The 21,481-nt window shown below is 53.5% G+C and overlaps 6 protein-coding genes across 6 annotated transcripts; 1 reads left to right on the top strand and 5 right to left on the bottom strand.

Annotated features, from left to right (window-relative positions):
• Window positions 1-101: 101 nt before the first annotated feature.
• On the top strand, window positions 102-404 carry CABS01_02990 (uncharacterized protein; the record flags this gene model as incomplete). Its single annotated transcript, XM_060536367.1, has 1 exon — window positions 102-404. One exon carries the CDS (start codon window positions 102-104, stop codon window positions 402-404), a length of 303 nt encoding a protein of 100 aa, XP_060394279.1.
• A 3,593-nt stretch (window positions 405-3,997) lies between these two features.
• CABS01_02989 (uncharacterized protein) lies at window positions 3,998-4,570 on the bottom strand (the record flags this gene model as incomplete). Its single annotated transcript, XM_060536366.1, has 1 exon — window positions 3,998-4,570. The coding sequence occupies one exon, from the start codon at window positions 4,568-4,570 to the stop codon at window positions 3,998-4,000; it is 573 nt and encodes a 190-aa protein (XP_060394278.1).
• A 377-nt stretch (window positions 4,571-4,947) lies between these two features.
• Window positions 4,948-6,368, bottom strand: CABS01_02988 (uncharacterized protein; the record flags this gene model as incomplete). The annotated part of the gene is made up of 2 exons (XM_060536365.1): window positions 4,948-5,075; window positions 5,144-6,368. Coding segments are annotated over 2 exons (1,353 nt in total), but the record flags the coding sequence as incomplete, so codon positions are not given.
• A 7,885-nt stretch (window positions 6,369-14,253) lies between these two features.
• CABS01_02987 (uncharacterized protein) lies at window positions 14,254-14,967 on the bottom strand (the record flags this gene model as incomplete). The annotated part of the gene is made up of 1 exon (XM_060536364.1): window positions 14,254-14,967. The coding sequence occupies one exon, from the start codon at window positions 14,965-14,967 to the stop codon at window positions 14,254-14,256; it is 714 nt and encodes a 237-aa protein (XP_060394276.1).
• Window positions 14,968-15,852: 885 nt separating this feature from the next.
• On the bottom strand, window positions 15,853-16,324 carry CABS01_02986 (uncharacterized protein; the record flags this gene model as incomplete). Its single annotated transcript, XM_060536363.1, has 2 exons — window positions 15,853-15,882; window positions 15,941-16,324. The coding sequence occupies 2 exons, from the start codon at window positions 16,322-16,324 to the stop codon at window positions 15,853-15,855; spliced, it is 414 nt and encodes a 137-aa protein (XP_060394275.1).
• A 3,417-nt stretch (window positions 16,325-19,741) lies between these two features.
• Window positions 19,742-20,002, bottom strand: CABS01_02985 (uncharacterized protein; the record flags this gene model as incomplete). The annotated part of the gene is made up of 1 exon (XM_060536362.1): window positions 19,742-20,002. A coding segment is annotated over one exon (261 nt), but the record flags the coding sequence as incomplete, so codon positions are not given.
• Window positions 20,003-21,481: the final 1,479 nt, after the last annotated feature.

The following is a 21,481-nucleotide window of genomic DNA, read 5'->3' as shown; positions in this document are numbered from 1 at the left end:
CAGCCATCTGTCTCGTGCGCCGGTATCTCGATGACGGAGCCCTACTAGCACAAGGTACTTGACACTTGGGGTGCGCGAACTCTCGAGGGTCTTCGCCTTCCATGGTCGGCTGCGGCCACTTTGACGCCTCGCCAGCTTTTTTGCCGTTGCGCTGCCGTCGTTGGCGCGCCCGCTGCATTTTGAGCACCGCATGCTACCTCGCTAGTTGGGCGGAACCTCCGCATGCCATCACAAACCTCGGATGGTGGACAAAGACACTATCAAGAGACGGGTGCCAAGCAATGCCGTCTCTCGCTTGCTCAGCATCGCTTCGCACCTGGCACTCATGGCTTCCATTATTTCACGCAGCGCTTCAACGGGCTAGCACCGTACTGCATCGCGATTCGAGCACAAGATCACTCTGATGGTGTAATGGCAGAATCCTTGCAGGAGCGCAACTGGACATCCCCGTCCCCGTGATCTGGGGTAGGAAAGCCGGTCACGGCAGGCTCAGAGACTTGTCACGCGCGTATCCGCTGAAGGATGGACATGAGTGTGTGTCGGCGTCGGTACCTGGCGGATCGTCGGTGGTCCGGCAGGGCTTGGAAATGTTCGCCTTGTCACCTCATTTGCTGGCCGTCCTCCAAGCTCCGTGGAATGCCCTGCGAAACCTAGCACCACGGAACTCTGGGATGGCATTAGACGTGAAGCTCCAGAGAAGCCATGTTTTGGATATCGTTTAGTTCCATCGAATCGGGTGCCTCGCGAGCAGAAATCCCAGCCAAATCCTGGGTCATTGTGCCCTTCTTCTGCTGCTTTTGGTCGGGCTTGGTACGGGTACGGTAGTACGGTACATTTGACGCTCTGGTCTTGCTGGATGTAACCTCACCATGCTCCCCGAGGATCAAACAAAGACGTCGTGTGCAGTGGGGTCGCTATCTTATCTCGTATGGATAGAGAGCCTGGCTCTAACAACGGAAGAGGAGCCCTCTCAGAAACCACTCAGACTGACCGTCTCGAGAAGTTGAGCCGGGCCACTTCATCAAATGCCGTTCGAATGGGTCCGCTGTGTCTACCCAAGGACCAAGGTGCTATCGAGGTATCCATCATCACAATGGACCTCTCTTTTCGAGCGTACTACGTATATGCGCTTTTCTCTGGACGGATACATGACCGACATTGTAGCCCGAACCACCAGGCATCAGATGTAAAACGTCCCCAGCACAGTCCACAGTTCAGACTTCAGCACCGCCGGGATCCGTCTCTTCCAAGATCGCCCCGCCCAAGGCAATGTCATCCAATCACTCCCGTTCAGCCCACCACGAAGCTTGATCGAGCTTAACTCCAGGATATCTCTCGAGCAGGAAATGATCAGAGCTCATCTTGGTGCCAAATCCCAGCAAACAGATGCTCGCTGCTCGACGCGTGCCTATGTGCGGAGTCTGACATGTTGCTGAAACACGCGCATCCACTTTTCCCTTCATCTCTGGTTGCGCCGAAGTTGGCTCTTCTTGTGGCTCCGCGGGACGGTGCAAGAGCTGGGGCTTGCGGCTGGGATGAGGCAATTCGATGCTGAGAACACAAGTTACAACCACCACGGCGACGATAACGGTGTGGATACATACTTTTTGTTGACCCTCTCCACCTCCCACATCTGCCATCAGGCTTTTGTTCCGATGGCTTGTCTTTTCAAGCACACACTGCGTAGGCAGGCATCTGGTTCACTTTGGGGCTTGCCTCATCTTGCATAGCCTTTGCCTTGGCCTGTCCACCACTTGCAGCACAAAGGTCCGCAGTCTCCATTTGTTACGGTTCCTACATCGTCATCCCCAGCCCATCCATCTCCAACTTATCCAGTTCAGCGGAGCTCTACTTCCTTGCTCCCTTCTCCCAGCGATCCCAGTCCCCCGTCTTCGCAGTTCTTGGTGTAATGCCACATATTGTCAATGACAAAGTTCCCCTCATCATTCCTAGTCTCCATTCATCTTCATCCCATATCGAATGATTAGGTGCTCTCCTCGTTTGCATCTCACATACTCGGGGCGCTCCACACTGAGACCTCCCAAACCTGTCAGTCCTCCAATGCATATGCGATCTCCCAGGTTGTGTCCTCTCTCATATTGGTCTTCCCACCCCTTGTCCCTCTTGGTCCGCTCATACTATACATTAGCTCCAACGGACGGGCATACGACACGACTTAGTCTCTGCGGCAGAATTGCAGATTGACCATTCTAGTTGGCCTCTTTGGGATCCGTCTCTTCCTACTATAACTAACACCACGTCGTACATGACACTAAATTAGTCATCTCCGTTTTGGCCCATACGCCATCCGTCACTTCATGGCAAAGTTGGCCTAGTGCCGTCTTGGTGAGATCCCCTTGAGGACTCCGTAAACTACGTAAGCACATATCCATCCTTGATAGCGCTCCCCTCTATCTACGTAACCCAAGGTTGCTTCTTCCCCCGTCTTCGTTAGCCTCTTTCCGTAGCCTCCCCGAGTCTCCGCCCCGAAACGCCTCCATCATGGCGAGGCAAACCCCCTCCCTTTTAGCCGCCCTTCCGTGTCGCCGCGTTCGACTCAGTTGCCGCAACGGCGCCTTGTTCCAAAAACAAAGTCGCCGCTAACATGCCCGGACCAGGTGACCTTGACCAAGGCCAGCAACGACGACAACAACGTCGCGAATTGAGCCTCCACTTCCATCAGGACTTTTTGTCGGTTTTTGCCTCCCCCGAGCGACCCCTCGCCAGCGTCCAACCCGCCAATTCGCGAGCCACGTTCAAGATGGATCATCTTATCTGACCATGGGCGCAACCCCATCCTAATACCTAGCATATACCAAGCATGTCAATGTGTGTGTGTGCGTGAGAGTACGCCCCGCGTACCGAACGCAACTGCGCGCCGATCGTTGACCACGCGGCAGCTTCTCCCATGTTTTCACATGAACACTCGCACAACCCCCTCCCCCCTTTCTTAGAGATCGACGCAGCCTCTTTCCCCTTTCCCCAAAGAGCCCCCTCTTTCTATCAAAATCATGGCGTTTTGCTGGGTGCCTGGCATTGCCTTGGGTTTTGTCAGAAAGGCAGTGAGCCCGACCCTCATTTAGGCTTATCCCTACCATTGGGTTGTCACACACGCATACGCGGTGCCGGCCGGCAGTAGGTATACGCACACTTTCAGCTTCCGCACTCGGCGAAAGCGATTGGATTTGCGATGAGACAAAGGCGCGCGCCGTGGTTGAACCACACCAGACCACGGAATACCTACCAATCCTCCAAATTTCAGGGCCATGACATTGGGATATCATTGCCCGAATAGACCGCATCGCATGGCAGGTGGCGAGTCGGTGAGAGCCGAACCGTCCAAGCCCCAAACACACACATCCTCATCTCAAGCTTCGGCTTCATCCCCATTGCGGGGAGAGATGCATATGTGATGAGATGGCAGGCATGGCGCTTTTGGAGGCCCGGGAGGGGGGAAGCACGGGAGCTCGGGGGGCCAGTCTACTTGGGGATGCAGATTGTCGTTTTCCCCATCTTGATGCAAAGGCGGAGGAGAGGAACCGTTCCCCCGTGCCCTCGGCGCCGCGCCATCTATTTGATGCTTGACCACCTGCAATTGATCGATCGAATGTTCCTACAAGCCCAGGGAGCTTCATTGCATCAGAGGTGGTCTGATCTTGCGTTGCCGATCTATCAAACTTTGGCCGTTGGAGATGCGCGGGTTACAGATGGTTGATGTGAATTTTCGTTTTTGAAATTCTTCGTACTACTATTATATTATACTGTTCGCAATGTACTATGTGCGTTGTTACCCATACCCAGTGACACTACCAGCCAATCCACTAATCTGGTTTCCTTAACTCACAACCCATTTCCTTTGCTCGCCGCCGCCGCCGCCTTCGCCGCTCAAGTCACGAGGGACGTGAAGCAAAGAGTCTCAAAAGTCCAAAGAAAAAAAATTATCCTCGACGATGCAAACTAGAAAATGCAGTGGCATTTCTTAGTAAGATGGGTATAATCATCGTGTGTGGAAGCTAGTAGTACAAGTCGCCCTCCCGGTTTGGGAACAGGGTCGAGTTTTTGCGAGGTGTGCCGCCAAGGCACCAACCTCTGGTTCGTCATCTAAGAAAAAGGACCCTTTTGGTGGAAATTCCCAACGGGCGGAAACAACATGATGAGCGCGCAACAAAGTAACAGATGATGAAAAACAAAAGGCAGAAAACAAGAGTGCAGCCCAGTATCCGTTCAACGCCAAGGGTGAGGGTATCGCCAGGTCCTCCATGACCTCTTGGAGATCTTCTTCCTCTTTCAAACATTTGAAAACCGAAAATGGACAAGAATGTGGTTGGTCCAGCCACCAACCAGGCCCGTATCCTGGGGGTTGTGTGGTGTGGGGTTGAGCGATCGACAATGAAGTGAATCCGCGCCCTTGTCCCCCTTCCTCCTCCTGCAGTTTCCCCCTTTCCCATGCGTACCTCACAGCCATGAGGCGCCGTCGACTCTGCCGCATCGTTCCGGAGCCCGCGGGCTCGAATAGTCGCAGGTAAAAGTAAGCCAATAAAAAAAACATTGGTAAAAAGATCTCCAACATATCATGAGACACCCTTTATGATGATGATCCGAAAGTGACAACCCGCCCGCCAATTCCTTTGCCGCCGCCTGACTTTTGTCTCTTTCGCTCGCAGATAGATGGATATTATAACGATTGTAAGAATGGTATCGTGTGAGAACCGATGAAAAAACGAAGACCGTCTATGAGAAATTTTGAAAAATCACAACCCCGTTGTCGAACCACTCGCAGATGTGGAGGGGGTTTCGGTGTCGAGAGTGGGTATAGACTTTAGGTCATGACTCGAACCGGGAAAACTCGTGAGCTCGTACTGATCATACTCGCCGAGGATTGTTTCGAGAACAACAATGTTGCCGTTACAGCTTGTTGTACATGTGGATATGGCAAGTTGAGTCCGATTAATCGGAGTGATGGTCTTCAGAACCAGCTTCAGAGCGGGCGTCGCCCTTGTGGACCTTCTTGTGCCTCCGCAAATTTGATACTACGGAGAAGTGACGACCGCAACCTTCGACCTCGCAGGCAAAGGCTATACTGACATTAGCACGTGTAATCTGGAGATATGCCTTGGCATGGATGATAATGGGTGTAACATACGCTTCTCGCCAGTGTGGCTGTACATGTGCGTCTGAAGAGAAGAAGGGCGAGTGAAACGCTTGTCGCACACCTTGCACTTATGCTTCTTCTGCGTGCTGGACGACACCTTGGAGCTGAACTGGCCCATCATGGATTGGGGCGCAGGCGGGATCTGGGGAGCCATGAGGCCGTGGGGCCTGGGGAGGGTCCGGGAGGTGACAGACTCGATGTCTGAGCCGGCAGTAGAGTAGTCGCTAACAGAGTCGGCGCCGTAGTAGTTGCCGAATCCAGAGGCGGAGGATACGGAAGAGCTGGTAGAGTGCGTCGAGGGGAAGCCGTACGAGTCACCTGAAGCTCTGTCGCTGCGGGCGCCATAGATGTTACGGGGAGTGTCTTGGCTCATGGCGAGCATGCCGTGGCTTGCGTCGAGGGCGTCAGCGAAGCTCCTGCGCTCATCGTGGTGGTGAATTCCTCTGTTGTTAAAGTCAATCATTGAGTTGCGATGGGGCCGGGCCAGAATATTGGGGGTTGTGATATCGACCAGGGAAGTTGAGGGTACTGACGAGTGAGAGAATCTCCGAGAGTGTTCGGGTTCCGGAGCAAGGGCGAAAGTAGAGCGCATGGGAGCAGGTGCGTAGCCCATGGTCTCGTAGGGGGTGGGAGAAGCCGTGTAAGTAGCGTTGACAGGGGAAGCGGCGGTCGCGTAGGGAGCATCACCGTAGGCAGGGGCCGAGGTGGCAGCCATGCGGTTGATACTGAGGATATCTTGGGGAAGAGTGAGTAAGTCCGACCTAGGCAGAGGGTCTGCCATGGGGAGACTACCTGCTGAAGCTGCCGTCACTGGGATCTGTCCGTAAGAACCCAAAGATGAGGCATTGCTGCTGGTGCTAGTCCTAGCAGTGTGTGACCTGTCCAAGCCCAGACCCGAGTTGAGAGAGTGACCGTGGTGAGGAGCATACAAGCCCTGAGGAGCTTGAGGTGATGAGGTGTTTGCCCACGGGTTTGAGAACTGGGGGGAGGAGGAGGATGATGAATGTGCGTAGGAAGACATGTGGTCGAATGTGTTTAAAGGTCCGAATCGTTGCTGGGAATCTAATGTCATAGTCATGATGGTATGGTTGGTGGTGTTGATGATGGTGGTGATGAGAGGTTGTGGTGGTGGTGATGAGATGGGATGACGAGGTTGAGCGTCAACAAAGGTAGATGTCCGGTGGAATAGCGTTTGCTGATCGGATGCAAGTGCAACGGCTTTGAGAAAAAGCCAAGTCGTGTTACGGATCAGATAGAACTGGATGATCCCGTGGGAATTGTGTGAGTTGAGGTTGGGGGATCAGCGAGGTTTAAGTGTGTGCCTGTGGACTACTGACACACGAGTATTTGAACCAGTTGAGAGCTGAGACCAATCGTTTGGGCCGACCAGGCAAGAGTCGTATGAAGCTTGTTGCACAGTGGTCAGCGGGACATGGGAGAGTCGTGTGGAGACTCGTTCTCTGCAGACAGCTGTGACGACTCCGACTCAGAGTGATCGACAGCGCCAATATCCCGTGGGAAAGAGGCCGAGGCGGACAGGGTTGGGGGCGATTAGGTAGGGTAGCAGGATGGTTCAGATTAGGACCGGGGGGCAGGCTGAGGAGGAGCCTTGAGGGAGGGAACGACCAGGTTGAGGTACAGTAGCGAAGTACTCCGTAGTGCAAGGTAGTGTACGAAGTAGGTGTAGACCAGCGAGAGCGGAGCGGATGCACGGTAGTGCGTAGCGTGGGTTTAGAGGTGTGTAAAGTGAGTGAATGAGGATGTGGGATTGTGGATGAGAATGGGAGAGGAGAGGAGAGAGAGAAAGAGATGGTGGCCCAATTTTTGACAAGTTGACCAGGAAGGAAGAGGAGGAGAGACCTGGAGTACGTCCCTGGGACGAAGTCGAAATGGGAGAAAGATCTGCGGTGTCGAGGACGGTTTGGTGAAAAGTCTCGAGGTCAATTGGGGAGCCGTGACAGGGACCCCAGGTGTAGTTCAGTAGTGCGGTGTAGAGTGCGGACGGCTCTGAAGTCAGCCGGGAGAAGACGACCGATAATTGGAAGTGCGTTGGTGTGTTTTTTTTTTCTCCCCTTCCCTTTTTCCTCAAGTTCGCAAATAGTGGGGCTCTCCCGTGTTGTGTGTGTGTGTACGTAGTGTACGTAGCGTGGTGCTTTTTTTTGGTGTAAAAGGTACCAGTATCTTTTTCTCGTTCTTGTGTGTGGAAGAAAAAAAGATATGGGGGCAGTGTCGAGGAACAGACAGTTGCTTCTTTTTTTGATTTTGCTGCCTCTCAATGCGCTCTCTATTTCTTTCTGTTCAGTTGTGACGAACCGAAAGCACAGGGCAAGCAGGAAAGAAGGCGGAGCGCTCTGTCTGTAATGCGTGGTTGGGCTTGAGGTTGGATGATGGAGCTGATGATCTCTCTGATGATGAGCGTTCAGAAAATTGGGTCAAGGTGTAGAATTCGCAAAGAGGGATGGGGGAGGCGAGGGAACAACGCTTTTACATCCTGTGGTGCTTCCGGGTCAGGCAGGAGAGACAGCAGATGAAGCTATGATGTCGCTTTACTTGGTGTTAGAGTGCCTGGTGTGGAGCGATGAGGTGAAGGGGTGGGGTGAGGAAACCGATGGAGAGGGGGTGTAGTTTTTTTGGCAGCGAGAAAGATGAGGAAGAAGACGTGTGGTGGGGTCAGTTTAGTAAGGAAAGAGGGATGGGGGTTCGACCGGGGGTAAGGGGGGGCGGGCAAGGAAGGAGAGAAGGAAGACAACGGGAGGGAAGGGGGTGTGTTTGCGAGTAAGAAGGAGTGGGTGGAGTGAGGGGGGAGAGACAGGCAGGGACCATGGGAAGTGGATACCCGGCTGTCCTAAGCCAGGCAGGAGAAAGTGTGCACACACACATACACACACACACCTCTCTCTCTCCTCTCAGAGTCTTTCTGTCTCTCCAGTGTGAGGAGACTGGGAGGGGGCACCTACTGCGTACACCTACATCAGAGAAAGCGGTATCCGCTCACACTACAGATGCGGAAACCTGCGAGGTGAAGAGCCGGGCTCAGGCTTGTACCGTCCAAGTCAGGTGCGCGCCACGCAGGTACCAAGCCCGACGGGTAGAACTACCAACGTAAAGCGCGGCTGTCGACGCCTCGACCACGTCCCGTCCCAAGTACCCGAGTACGTCGTCTATACTTTGGGCAAGGCTAGCACGCTCGAGCATATGCTGCCCTTTCGCCCACCTACCAAAGTACTGTACGGAGACTTTGCAAGTCTACCTACCTTACCTACCTTGCTGCAGAGTATGGCAACGTGAGGTAGGTATTCGTGCACCAGCATTAAGAGAAAAGCCCCCCAGTCCACAAGGTGCCGGTATCTGTCTCTCCCGCTCGCCATCGCCTCTAGCGCCAGGCCACGGGCAAGAGCTCTGTTCTCCCCCCATCTCTTCCAATCCGAGCAGCCCATCACTAGCCTTTACCTGGGCTAGTCAACTTAAGGTCAGGACTCAGCGTAACGTAGGATAGGGTACGGCGTCACGGCGTCTAGGGCATGCGGATACGCATTGCGCCTCCCTCGGGGTAGGAAGAATCAGAAGAAGCCAAAAAAGCGCCACTGATGATGGGGAGGCAAGGGCACGGAGACTATGGGAGGGGCGGCCATGGCATGGAATGGGACGGGATGGGGGTTCGAGTTGGTGGGCAGTCTCTCCTTTCTCGCGCATCTACACTACGAAAGGCAGACCAAAAGTGCAGATTTGTAGAGTCCCCCATGCTGGCTACGGATACTAGCATCGGGTCTGATCAAGGTTGAGGAGGAAGGGTGTGTGCGCTATGATTTCTCTTCTTCTCCTGCGACTATGACGGATGTGGACGGATAGGATAGTCAGGACGAGGGGTACGAAGTAGGGAAAGAAGAATTGTTCCCAAGTTAACCGTACTCTGGAGGTGGGTTCTGACGGCTGACTTGCCTGACGTCCAAGCCATGAGTTAATCAATCGCCAATGCCTGTAGAATAGAGATGAGATATGCAGGGTCTTTCTCTGCCAAAGCAGAGGAAGGGGAACAAAATACATCAAAACTCGACTCTCCGACCCTAGGTGCCATCTACGCCATACCGGATACGTAGTCAGCCAGCATCATGTCCAGATTCAGACCTGCCATGGCTTGACTCGGAACGGCGCTTGCTCGCCAGTGTCGCCACAAAGTCCCCTTGGGCTGAGATGGATGTCGCGATATCTGAGAGGGGAATGGCTCCAGGGCCGGGGTAGGGGACCATGTATTCCGGTCCAACGACTTTTTGATACTATCCTCCTCCTTGCGAAGCTAAATGCCTGATGACAGCACTCGCCGTCCCGCTGGCTGAAAGGAGCGAAAGAATGATGGATGTGGTGGTAGTGGTGGTGGTGTGCGAGCGTGCCTGCCTGCGTGCCTTGTGATGGCATCGCGTTCTGCGGTCTCTGCACTCGGCAAAGTGTGAAAGTGTCAAGACGAGCATGAAAGTAAAAAGAGTGGAGGGCAGACCAAGAGAAGGGCTCTCAATGGTGACATTTTGTCCATACTCCATCGACGAGACCAACCGCAGCGTATCACGGGCGTCGAGATGCCGGCTTTGGCTCCTCTCTAGTGGCTCCCGTCAATTTGCTGGGAAAAGGTCTCCGGTCTCTCCCAAAGCCATTGGAAAAGTACGGATACCAGTATTCCGTATGGATACCCAGGTCAGGTTGTAATGAAGACTGTGGGCGCATTCTTGTTGTCGTCGTCGGTTCGGTTCCTCATGTCTTCCTCTCTCTCTTGTCCCTTTCCCACTCCAACACACGCAAATTCGCATCTGGCGTTCATACGGATACTGCGTTCAACGCTCGTTCGCTTGGGGGCGTCCCACCCTCTGGTATTCAAACAATATCAATGGCATCCTTGCGAAGAGGATAGACCAGGGCGGGTTCGAAAGGTAGCGTGGGCGTTTGAAAGGGCAAAATGTAGGGGTAAGCCTTGGAGAAAGGCGTAAAGAATCAGAAAAGGTGGGCCCGAGGGCTGTACTGAATACCTTCCTCTCGTTCTTTCTTGCTGCCCGTCTGTCTCCTCCCACCCTTCCTTTGCCTGCGATGAAAATAAGCAACCACGGGCCAATGTCGATGAGAGCGCCAAGAAATACCTCTCTCAGACGGATCCTAAGCAACTTTGGAGAGAGAAAGAGCAGGGGCTCTCTCTGACGACGGGGGGGGGGGGGACTAAAGCGGGGACGTGAAAAAGAGGGAAAGGAAGGGTGGTACGGCGTGCGTTTAACCCTCCAAGTGGATACCAGGGCGTCTTTCGACGGCTACCACTGACGTAAGGCACGTCAATGTATTGATGCGTTTCGAGCAAGGGTGTGCAAGATTGAAACAACCTCCACAGTGCCCACCCGGACACTGCTGTCATCAACTGGCAGGGGCCAAGGCAAAGAGAAGGGGGGCACCGGGGCCCTTTTGGGGGGGATTGTGCCCTTGGTTTGTTCGTCAGTGAGGAAGTCGATGTATCCGTACCTAAAGTAGTGTACGGAGTATTGAAGTGGAGGGAAGCGAATGAGGAGGGGAAAGAGGAGCCGCCAATTCGATTCGACCGCAAGCCGACGCAAGAATAAATTCCCCCCATGCTTTCAACACTGCAAAGTACTTAAACTACGTATCTCGAGATCAAATTAGCCAGCAGAAAGAAGCGTCAACTTTTGGGTCTGATACGTACCTGCAAGACTCGGAAGAAAGTCACACGGCCAGGAAGTGGGAAGCTGCACTTGCACTGCACGCCAGGATCTGTTCTGTCCTGCCCCATCCCACATGTACAACCAATCCCTTTGCTTTCCACGCCCATTATTGCATGCTGCGTACTATGTAGAGTACGGAGTACTTCATACCTGGGAGGGGGGAGGGGGGAAGATGACAAGGGACCTGCTACAAGATGAGAGCGGGCGGTCTTGAATGAGAGGATGCTGCTGGAACCACATCGCAACCGTGGGTTTGGGCAGCAAGAATGCATGGTCAAAGACAGAAGGGTTCGACATTGTCGTCATATCATGGCATCTCTGTTACGATGACGGCCCATGCCTGTAACCCATCATCATTCAACGCAACAAAGACACATGTGTGTTGCCGAGCAAAACAGAAAAGTGCTTTTGACCGTGTGGGCTGGGCGGGAGCGACCAGCCTTACTGTTCCTGTGGGAATGTCAATTCCGGCAATAAGTGACAGACAAGCCACTGAGCCTCATATTAAAATGATGGCAGTCGCGCGTACGAAGACCGCATTCAATGTCATCGAGTCAACCAACCCGGTGCTGCCAACCACGAAACAAGCAAACGGTATATACGTACAGCTCCGATAAGCTGCCGCCATAGCTACTGTTACTTCAAGTCAAGTGCTTGGCTCTTCCATCGAATGCGTTTCTCATATGATCCGCTCCCAAAGAACCGATCTCTGGTTGATGAATTGCACGTTGTTTTTCCAATGGCTTGCATGCAAACATGAACCTGGGTTCTTGATGACGAACTTTGTTCGCTCTCTAATTTGAAGGAACACCTTCCATGATGGATGTACGGAAATCGCGTCAATAATGACATTTCCCGTGGCTGCATCTAGGACACACAGAATATCCATACTGTTACATGTATGACGCGGGTGCCAGCTTACTCGTTTGGGATGAGGCAGTGAACCTCCCAAGGTGGCTACGGTTCATGTGGCCTTGGGCATCCGTATCTGCCTGTGTCGAGTATGACGGGGGTTGACGGAGGTAAACCGCATGGGGGGTGGTAGTGTCGTCTGTGAGGCCAGTGGATTTTGACTGACGTAGCGTGCCTCTTTTCATCCTTTCCATAATCAGGATTCTTTCCTTCTCGTGTTTGAGTTACGGCATGCTGGACGACGAGGACGAGAAACCATGATCTGGCAGCATTGGATGGTCGGCCATCCAGCCGGCCAGGCATTGCTTGTCAGCATCCAAACGGCCCAGCAATTACATCAACGATCCGGGGTACCCTCGATCAACGCTGCCCCTCATCCATCCTACAATGGCGCAAGTGGAGATGTTGCCCTTTCTCCAGACGTTTCCCAGCGCACCACATGTCATCGTCTGCCTCGCGCAGATTTAGCTATTGCCCGTGGATGAATAACCCAAAATATCTCTTTTCTTCACGTGTTGAGCAGGAAAAGTGTCCGTCTCGCCGTGTCTGCAGGGTACCGTCCTCCACCCGAAGCTGCCGTTAAGGCCCCCATTGCTCTCCACACCAAGAATCTTTCATCTCTCAGGAAAATTCCATACCCAACTTGGACAGCATCCACCATGGGCTATTGCGAAGATGGAGATGCTTGGCAATATTTGAAGGTCTGGAAGGCTCTCTTGATAAATATCACCAAGAAATGATGGGTCGCAAACGCCTTCCGGACAAAAAAGTATGCTCAACATGTCGATGTATACTCCGTACACTCCCCTTGACTCTCAGTTTGTTGGTGTCCCTTACAACAAACATGGGATACGGAGATCGAGGCACACTCTGGAGTGTAAACACTCAAGGCCTGGCAGCAATGTCTCGCGGCTTCCCGGATCTTCGATGCCTGAGGTCCGAGTGAGGGTTGGCATTGCCTAGGAATATGTCCTCTATCCCCAATGCGATGCATAGCAGGGGTTGGCAGGATTAGCGTAGGTGTCCGCAGAGAGAGAGAGAGGGCAAAAAGGGAAAGCAAAAAAAAGGAAAACAGAGGAACTCGGTACTTGATTGCACCAGAGACAAGATCCACACAATCTGCAAGGATATACAGGGGAGATGATCCACCGTTCCTTTTCAGGGAGATGACGGGTGATGGGAGTGGCGCCGCACTAGCAGCTTTTCCGCTGCAGCCAGACAACGACCGCTGCCTCTGCAAGTGCCACACCAACACTTTGACGCCCTCGAATTCAACCGCTCTATTCTCACGATTCGCTCTTTGCCCATGGCCGGTGTCGCGACGCTAGCTAGGACTCTGAGAGTGCGGAACGTTCCTGCAACCCCGGTTGTTTCTCCGCCTCCCTAGCAGAGACCGGGGCAAACGGGATATTGAAGAGCGGTCACGAAGTGCCCATTGCCCGCAACAGACTAATCTCTGACACAATCCCCTAGTGTCATCTAATCGTGCTTAGTGCGCAAGCTGGACCCTGATGAGCATTTTGCCTCCTTGATTGCAACGGTTCAAGGCAGCCAATCATCATTGGCCTCTGTTTCAAAGACATGCCGAACTGAGATTCCTGTGTCAACAGCAACACTTCAAGTGACCTCCACGTTCTGAAGAGGCTTAGAAGCTAAGCAGAGGCTGCGCTGGCACGATGGTTGGCGCTTCGACGACTTCTTCGCGGCAAGCAAAAGCGGCCCGATATCAGTTCAGAGGCGCGTGTCCATGTACTAGTGGAATCACCGTGGAACTGCCCAAAACTTTCGTGTGAGCTTCCATCTCGTGGCAAGGTCCGAAGACAAGAAGAAGTGGCAAATAACATCTGCCGTGATAGCCCAATAGAGATGGCTTCATTTGGCCCCCATCCAAAAACGGATTCCCTGGAGCCGATAACAAGAACCCATCTTCTTAATAACGGATAATTCTTTTTGAATTCTTCTGGATCACGACCCGGGTCCCTAGGGCCTAGGAGATGGCAGGTGGGGTCCTCAGCTCAAAGGCCATCTGTCGGCTGAAGACCCTGGCAGCCTGGGCAGAGCCAGGCCTGAAGTGTAAAGTTCTCTTCGGCAATAAAATCCCCGGACGATAGTCTCCAGTGTGTAGAGTTCCGCAGATGATCGGCCAGGAACAACCCTGCCTGATGGAACGCCGGTTTAGGAGACTGGCCCAATAAACCTTTCAGCAACAGCCGACAGACAAGGAATTGTTGGATGAGGATGAGCCGTCTTTGGAGGACTCAACAGCCTTTGCTGGGTCAACTCTGCAGGTCCTTTCCCGAAGAAGATGATCAGATGGTGGTGTTTTCGGAATGAGCGAAATGGGATATGCGGAACATGGAGAGTTGCGACAAGGTTCTCGAGATTGCCCCCAGCGTTCATCTCAAATCAAAGCCTCACTATGCCCTATTCGAAAGGATGGCAATTGGCGGTAACCTCGAAAGAGACAGTTGAAACACGCTAGACATGGGAGGTCCATGCCCAAAGTGTTGATAGCAGCAACGTTAAGGTCGCCGATGAGCCCGGGGACCCAGGTGAGTGAACAGACTTCGAAGTCTGAGAACGTGCCAACCAGCCAACGTAGCGGAGACTGACAAGCACCTCAGCGCTGATCCAGCAGTTTTTGAAATGGCTTCGTCGATGGAGTGGGATCTCGACATGATGATTTCTTGTCGTTGAGAGTGGGACATGCTGGTTGGGAAAAGCTTCCATGGCAGGCAACCCGACGAGACCCGGCTCCATCAGCTCAAGGGGAGCGAACGCGTCCTCTCCACATGCAGAACCCGATGGTAGGTGGCGACGACAGCCGGCTATCCATCCGTACTCCGTACACGAGAAAGCCGCGCTCGTCCCTTGACCGAGCAATGAGTCTATTGGAAAACGGCGCGACGGCTCGGTGAGCCACGGGATGATTAAGCCTGGCCCCCAAAGCTTCTGGCAGTCAACGGCATTGAGTAGGGCCGAACGCACAGGAGAATTCATGGAGCCGTCAATGAGGTGCAGTTGAGCGTGGAGTGCCACCTGATCCAGATACCCGAGATGATGACGGCGCCGATCACCGCCCAGAGTCCGGCGGCGGAACGGCACCTGACTGATCTTCTCTCCCAAAACAACGACAGGGTCGCATTGAAGGAAACATTCTCTGTCGGCCGGAATCTGTAGGCAATCTGTCATATTACCGTCCAAGCGGATGAGCGGGCTGCGGGCGGCCGGGCTTGTGCGGAATCAGAGTGGATGTTTGCAACCTGCCAAAGTCGGTGATGGTCAATAGTGAGGGCACGACCCACAGCGCCTCGGGTGCAACGTTGGTGGTGGATTAAAGTTCGAGAGGGAAAAAATGCAATGTCGAGGACGGGGTTGAATAGGGTTGCCTAGTGTAAGGCCAGGTGGGATTCGACGATAATGGATGGCAGTGCAGGCACATCGCGGCAGCTGAGTACGAGAAACTCATCAAAAGCACCCTTGGCGATAGTTGTTATGAAAGGAGTGCGTCTATGTAAAGGGGTGCGCATTGGCTGCCGTCTGAGTGTGCACTGCGAGCGAGAGCGGAGGAGACGGGAGAGCATAGCGATCAAGCAGCCTACCCCTTGCTGATTGAATTGACCAGGGAATGTCTCAGAATCGACATGGATTCCCCAAAGGCGGGTCTTCTTGTCTCTCCAAAGCAATCAAGCAATCCAGAGAGACTCCAGACAGCTCCCTTGGCATTGAACTGTATGGAGACGCTATACTGGAATTGACAGTAGCGCATTGTATCATCCTAGCTCTTCTGCAGCCCACAGCGGGGAATGTCGATCATGACCGTTTTCTGTTGTCCTGCAGACGGCCCAGCCGTGCCAGCCTCACTTTGTCAAGGTTCCTGTGCCTGGGGTGCCTGAAGCGCAGAGTACCATCGTGTTGTTTCTTGTCTCTGGGCTCCTAGAGTTGATCGAGGAGGCTTAATTAGAGCGAGGAAGAGCCGTGAGGCGCGCCAGTGGTGAGAAATGGTAATAGAAACATGACAGGATGCGCGCTGGCCGTTGGCCGCTTGGTCGTTTTCTCTTGTTCCCCAAGGCTCGATTATCTAGGGTCCGGGACGGCAGCGAAGCCCTAGCTGAAGATTTTAGCGGCTAGGCGTGTCCTGCGTGCTGCTACACTACAGACATACCTGTGGGGGGAGGAGGGAGGCCTTGCATATCCGTACGGATACTGCTGTTGTTATTGAGAAATGAGGTGCTGTTGGTGACTTGATGTTGCTGCTCGAAGCCATGCAATTCGATAACCATGTGAACAGGCATTGATTTGGATTTCTATGTGGGGCCATCAGAGCGTCGTCGCCAGATAGATGGCCAGCAGTGGGTTGGCACATGGTTTCTCGAAGTCGAAATTTCCTGTTCTCGCATTTTGCGGGTGTGCGGTTGCATTGGAAATAATGGAGCAGCCATTTTGACGATGCTAAGCGGCATCTGTCTGAGAGCCAGCGTGTCCAGGATGCGCAGGATGCGAGATGGAGCCGCTGAACTACCAGCACTCTCTCGCGCTCAGGTATCATGTAAGGTTTTTTTTGTAGTGTTGAAAGCCGGCTCGAAATAGCTATGGAAGGCCGGGGAGAGATGGAGCGATTGATCCCGTCCCATCCTGTCATGTCTCTCTCGTGTTCGGCGGTGTGCTACCCGTGGTCCGTTCCTGAAAAAAGGGGGGAAAGGCAAAACCGAGAGGCCTTCAGACGTGTTGTAGTCAACGTCGGAAGCTCGGTTGTATGTTGTGTGAGCTTCTCGGCTTCTGAAGATGGTGGAGCGAATGACAGGTGACGCGCGTATCCTGTTGCAGACGACTTGTGGCTGACAGCCAAACGCCCTGAGCAACGCCTACCGAGACGGGACGAACGTCTCCCTGGCAGCATCGGAATGTTCGTGTTGATCCCGTAGCTCCAGTTTAATGCCATGGAAGGACATGGCCGTAAGAGCAGAGGGAAAGGCCAAAGCCCAAATGCCATGGCAGAGGCCAAAGAGGCAGGGCCGCGAGCCATGTAGCTGCATCTTCTAATGGCGGGATTGCTGGAGCCGGCAAGCCTTGTGCCAGCACGCGAGTAACGGTGCGAATCGGTCAGGACAAGAACAGAATAGCATGGAGCTACTAGGCGGCGGCGTCATGCTGAGGTCAAGGCGATGTGGACTGACTAGCGCCGAGAAAGGAGATAGTTCGAAGGAAATGTCCACCTTGGTCAAAGCCGCGAACGAGGAACTTCGGAGGGGAACAAGAAAGTGAAGTCAGCGCTGGACAGCATCGACGATGAAGTACATGGTGAGCGTGTGGATGCCATCATTGCTCAGACTTGTTGTGGATGGAACTCGAAAGGCAGGGTATTGTTGACAGGACATAGTCATGTAATCTTGATCCGATGTGGTCGACTCGCGCTGAGGGGTGAGGGTTTGGGTTTGACCTGGTAGGAGACAGACGTTGGCGTTAAGAAAGGCAAATGTGGTCTTTCGCTTTCTCAGTGGTGAGGTTGGATGACATGAGGTCAGCGTTGTCAAAATCGGACGGATGTTGTCGAGATGGTTCCTAATTAATTACCTAAGGTAAGGTAAGGCGGGAGAGGAAGGCGAGGCTTCCGGGCGGCTGCCCTGAACAGTTGTGCACTCATTCCAGTCGGGTGATTTCATTCTCAATTGCTTCCTTCCTTACCGTGAAATCAGGGCAGCTATATTCTATTCTGAAGGCAGGTATCCGTACCTACCTTACTGCGTAGGCAAAGCATTGAATAAGGCACGCTTCTTCCCTTGGTACCAGACATCTGACACCTCTTAGCGTACATAGACATTTGATGTCGAGGCAGGTGTATGCGTACGGAGCTCTCGGTACTCGGTAGGGCTGGCTGTGCTTGCCGCATCTTCACGCCCCCAAACATGGGGGAAACCGAGCGTGGAAGGGGCATCGTGGGATATGTTTCGAAACACTCAATGACGTAAACGCCCCTTGCGAGCCTGCTTTCGCCTACCTCTTATTCCGAAACAGCAAGAGGTCACCTTGCGATCTTTCCCCTTTTCCCAATTAATTATCTACCGTGCTACATCACCCTTTCAACCTTCCACCGATTCCACCTTCCGTCTGATATGTGCACAGGCAGGCACGTAGGTATGCATACCTACTCAGGTCATCTCCATGCAAGGTACCTACAAAAGTAACAAAAGTACGGATACCCCCCTCTTTCTCACCTTGAGTAAAATGGAAAGCAGGATGCATACCGAATAGGAACGCCCCAGCTTGTGTACCGCGAGTTTATTAACTTTTCTTTCCCCGGAATTGTTTCGTCCCAGCAATTCAGATCATCCCCGTAACAACTTTTCGACTGCCATTCGAGAGATATCGACCGAAACGCACTTCCGCCTTCACATTTGCATTTGCGGATGCACCGGCCTGCGCAGCCAGCCCCGTGCCCGGCGTTATCGCACACAGCTGTTGCGGTTTGCCACTCTTGTTTTCCGGGTCGGTCCTTGAGGATGAGGCTTTCCAGACACAAATTTGATTCGGACAAGGCCTTCCCAACACAACGACGCGCAACCCCCGCGCCAACGCTCCCTCCATACCTTCCCTGTCCACACTCATCCTCCCTTACAGATGCTTCAGATCTGGGATTCAGCAGGAAACTCACAATATCCTGCCATCCCTCTCGTCCTTGCTATACAGATACCTCCGTGCCTCCGTAGCTGTCAGGTGCTGTTCGAGTCACTCTCAACACCACTCAACAGTCATGGCCTGCCAAGCTTGACTTACTCGCTCAGTCATGGAGACGGCACAGTTGCTCCGTCATCTTCCCTGCAACTTGCAAGCTTGCGAGAACTTACTCCGTCGTTCCGAACGTCCCCCGGCGCCAAACCGTTTGCTAGTGGAATGCGCTGACCAAAGTATTCCAATGCGCCAACCTGCGCCTTGCGCAGCCCTGCGCTTTTGGCGCAAACTTTGTTCCCAGAAGTGCCTGCTGAGCATTTGCATATGCACTAATCAGCAATCCCGCGGTAAATCCGCCGCTGCCTTCACCGAATTTGAATGGTCACGGAGCACGCTGGCGGCCTGCCTGCCAGTGCAGCAGTGCCTGCTTCTTGCGGCTTGGTAAACAAAATGGGGTGGAGCAGTCTGGGGAAGCTTTCGGGCGATGTTGAATCCTCGTGGGAGAAGGGACGACAGCACGATGACAACGATGATCTATGACGATCATGGAGATCTCGCACATGAGACGACACGAGGACGATGCCGATATGATTTAGGGACGAAACGCCAGCTAACGATATGTCTTCTTCTGTGCTGTCGAACACGGTCGAAACCATGCTGTTGCTTGTGAGCATGCCCATTCTCGGATAGGTCCTGAAAACCGCCACTTCCCCCCTCCCCTCCCCCTTGGATCGAAAGTTCACAACGGCGCGTCGGCACTACGACCTCAGTATCTGTATCTGTGACGACTCTTTTCTAATCAGATGAGACATGGCGCAGTGGTCTGGTTGAATGCGTACCGCATACCTTAAACACGCCTTGCCTTCCATTCCCTTGGTCTAGTGCTTCGATAGAGGCGGCATGTAAATGAGGCAAGATTGCCTAGGGAATCCGAGTCTCATCGGCTTTCCGCTGTGGCTGTCTCGAACATGTCTTTCCATATAGAGTCCCGCTATGCCCGCCTCAAGATTCGCCCATTCCTCCTGCAAAGAGCCCCTGTCCTGCCAGTGAATTTGGCCGAGCTCACCGAGACAGTGCTTACTGTTTTAGTCTCGGTCGTTATCCACGTTATCTAGAGATGAAGACGGCGCCGCGGGACTTGAAAAAATTCCCGGGGGTGAAATGTCGATCGTTGCTCAAGAGGAACACCAATATGGAGTTTGGGGGACTGAAGTGGTTGGTCCAAGCACTGTGGAAGGGCGATTATTACACTAGGAACGCCTCAAGTCAGCCCAGACTATGGCCGTCTAGCCTCAACTCAGTTTACCCAGTTGACGCAGGCGCGCAGATCCCCCGCAGTGTCCCTTTGCGCGAGAGGCAACGCTGACGCCGTCGCGACCGTTTCCTTTGCCAGTGAGGCTTGAGAACACACGTAGACGCGGTCTGGAGAAAAAGGAAGCAAAGATGGGGCGCCTTTTGGTAGTGAGCCGAGTGTGAGACGGCGCGGATGTCCGCAAACCGCTGGACGAAAACAACGGAATGTCTCAGGAGCCAGGAAAGCCGCTCGCTTGTGCGGATTACACTGCGTTGTGGGCACTTTCGGGGGTTTGCATATCCGAGCAAGAGCAAGCCCACGGCAGAGACCAAGAACCGTAATTCACTTTCCGATATCGCCTCTTGCAGTCGCAGCGCCACCAGGCCTAGCGACTTGACACAGCGAACCGGTTGCGATGGGGTTGGCGAACTCAGGAATTGAGGCTCTTTGCACTCGAAACGAGACCTTGATCCCGTTTCCGTCCATATTTTACACTACAACATTCGACAATCTACCCGCGTTGGCTCACCTGAATCTCGCATTTTTCGACAGGAGGGGTTTTCATTCCCCACGGGAACTGTACCATACAGCGAAGGGGAAGGGGGGAGGGAACAGAAGAACAACAAGCTAATAAAGGGCAGCGTGGTACCGACAGCAACATCAGGAGCGCAACCCGCAGCCTGCCAGCCCACCGCCAACCGAGCGTGCCAACCGACCAACCAAACCAGCCCTGCCCCTGAGTGAGTTGCATTCCGTCGACATCTCAAACAACACAAAAGAGGGGAGAAGGGGACGGCGATATGCTGCCCCCTGACCCACAAGATAGGTACGGTGGTACTGCTGATCGCGGCGTCGACGACAATGACAGACGGCGACGACACTTGAATCTTGACTTACGATATTGACGTGAGAGCGCCAGGGACTTGCAACTTTTTTCCTTCAAGGTGGGAAGCTTGAATAAGTGGTTCATTTTGCTAACCGAACAAGGTATCCTTTCGCCCGGCTGTTCCTGCGGCACGGAGCCAAGCTCTCCCCCGTACGGAGGTGGGAAGGGATCATGTCTGTAAAACTTTTCTCCTCTTCCTTTCGACTAATATGTGGGATGCTTATTTTTAACCATCCGCCGACGCAATGAGGAACACGTGAGCTGTGCCTGACGGTAGCAAGGCCATCCATCTAATCCATTCGCTGGGCGGAAGTGGAAAGGCAGATGCATCGGCGTTTTCGAAATCCTCTTCAACCTCTGGGTAAACTTGTATCGGGGCCATCCTTGGACGACATGTATACTAGGACGCAATTCTATTTTTTAACGTCCTGCTGCTTGGATCAAGCTGGACAACGGGGGAATCGGGGATGATGATGTGGTTCAGATTTCATAGTTCAGACCTTTTCAACGGGGCTGCAGAGTTTCCCCAGTTTAGAGGAGTTGTTGTGATAATACGTTTGTGCTATATGCAACGCGTTTGAGGACGCAAGGCGGCCGATGGGCCCGAGGCTGACTGGTTCTTTGAATCGCGCGGCGGGGATCGGGTAAAAGTTCACGATGACTTCCCATCCCCAGACTCCCCGTGGGCTCACGGAGGTCTATCACAGGAGACATTTTCCGAAAAACAGGTTGCCTCCTTTCGGTTTTCTCCAGTGCCTTTCCCCGTTCATCAATCTCTCTCCCACTCCCGTGGCCGCGGGACTACAAGCGGGGGGTCCGGGTTTCCCGATATACAATGCTCGGATTTGAACATGACT

Source organism: Colletotrichum abscissum, assembly GCF_030869225.1.
Source record: "Colletotrichum abscissum strain IMI 504890 chromosome Unknown Scaffold_5.1, whole genome shotgun sequence".
Classification (NCBI taxonomy): domain Eukaryota; kingdom Fungi; phylum Ascomycota; class Sordariomycetes; order Glomerellales; family Glomerellaceae; genus Colletotrichum; species Colletotrichum abscissum.
The sequence above is the reverse complement of the archived record's forward strand: the minus strand, read 5'-3'. Positions and strand labels throughout refer to the sequence as shown.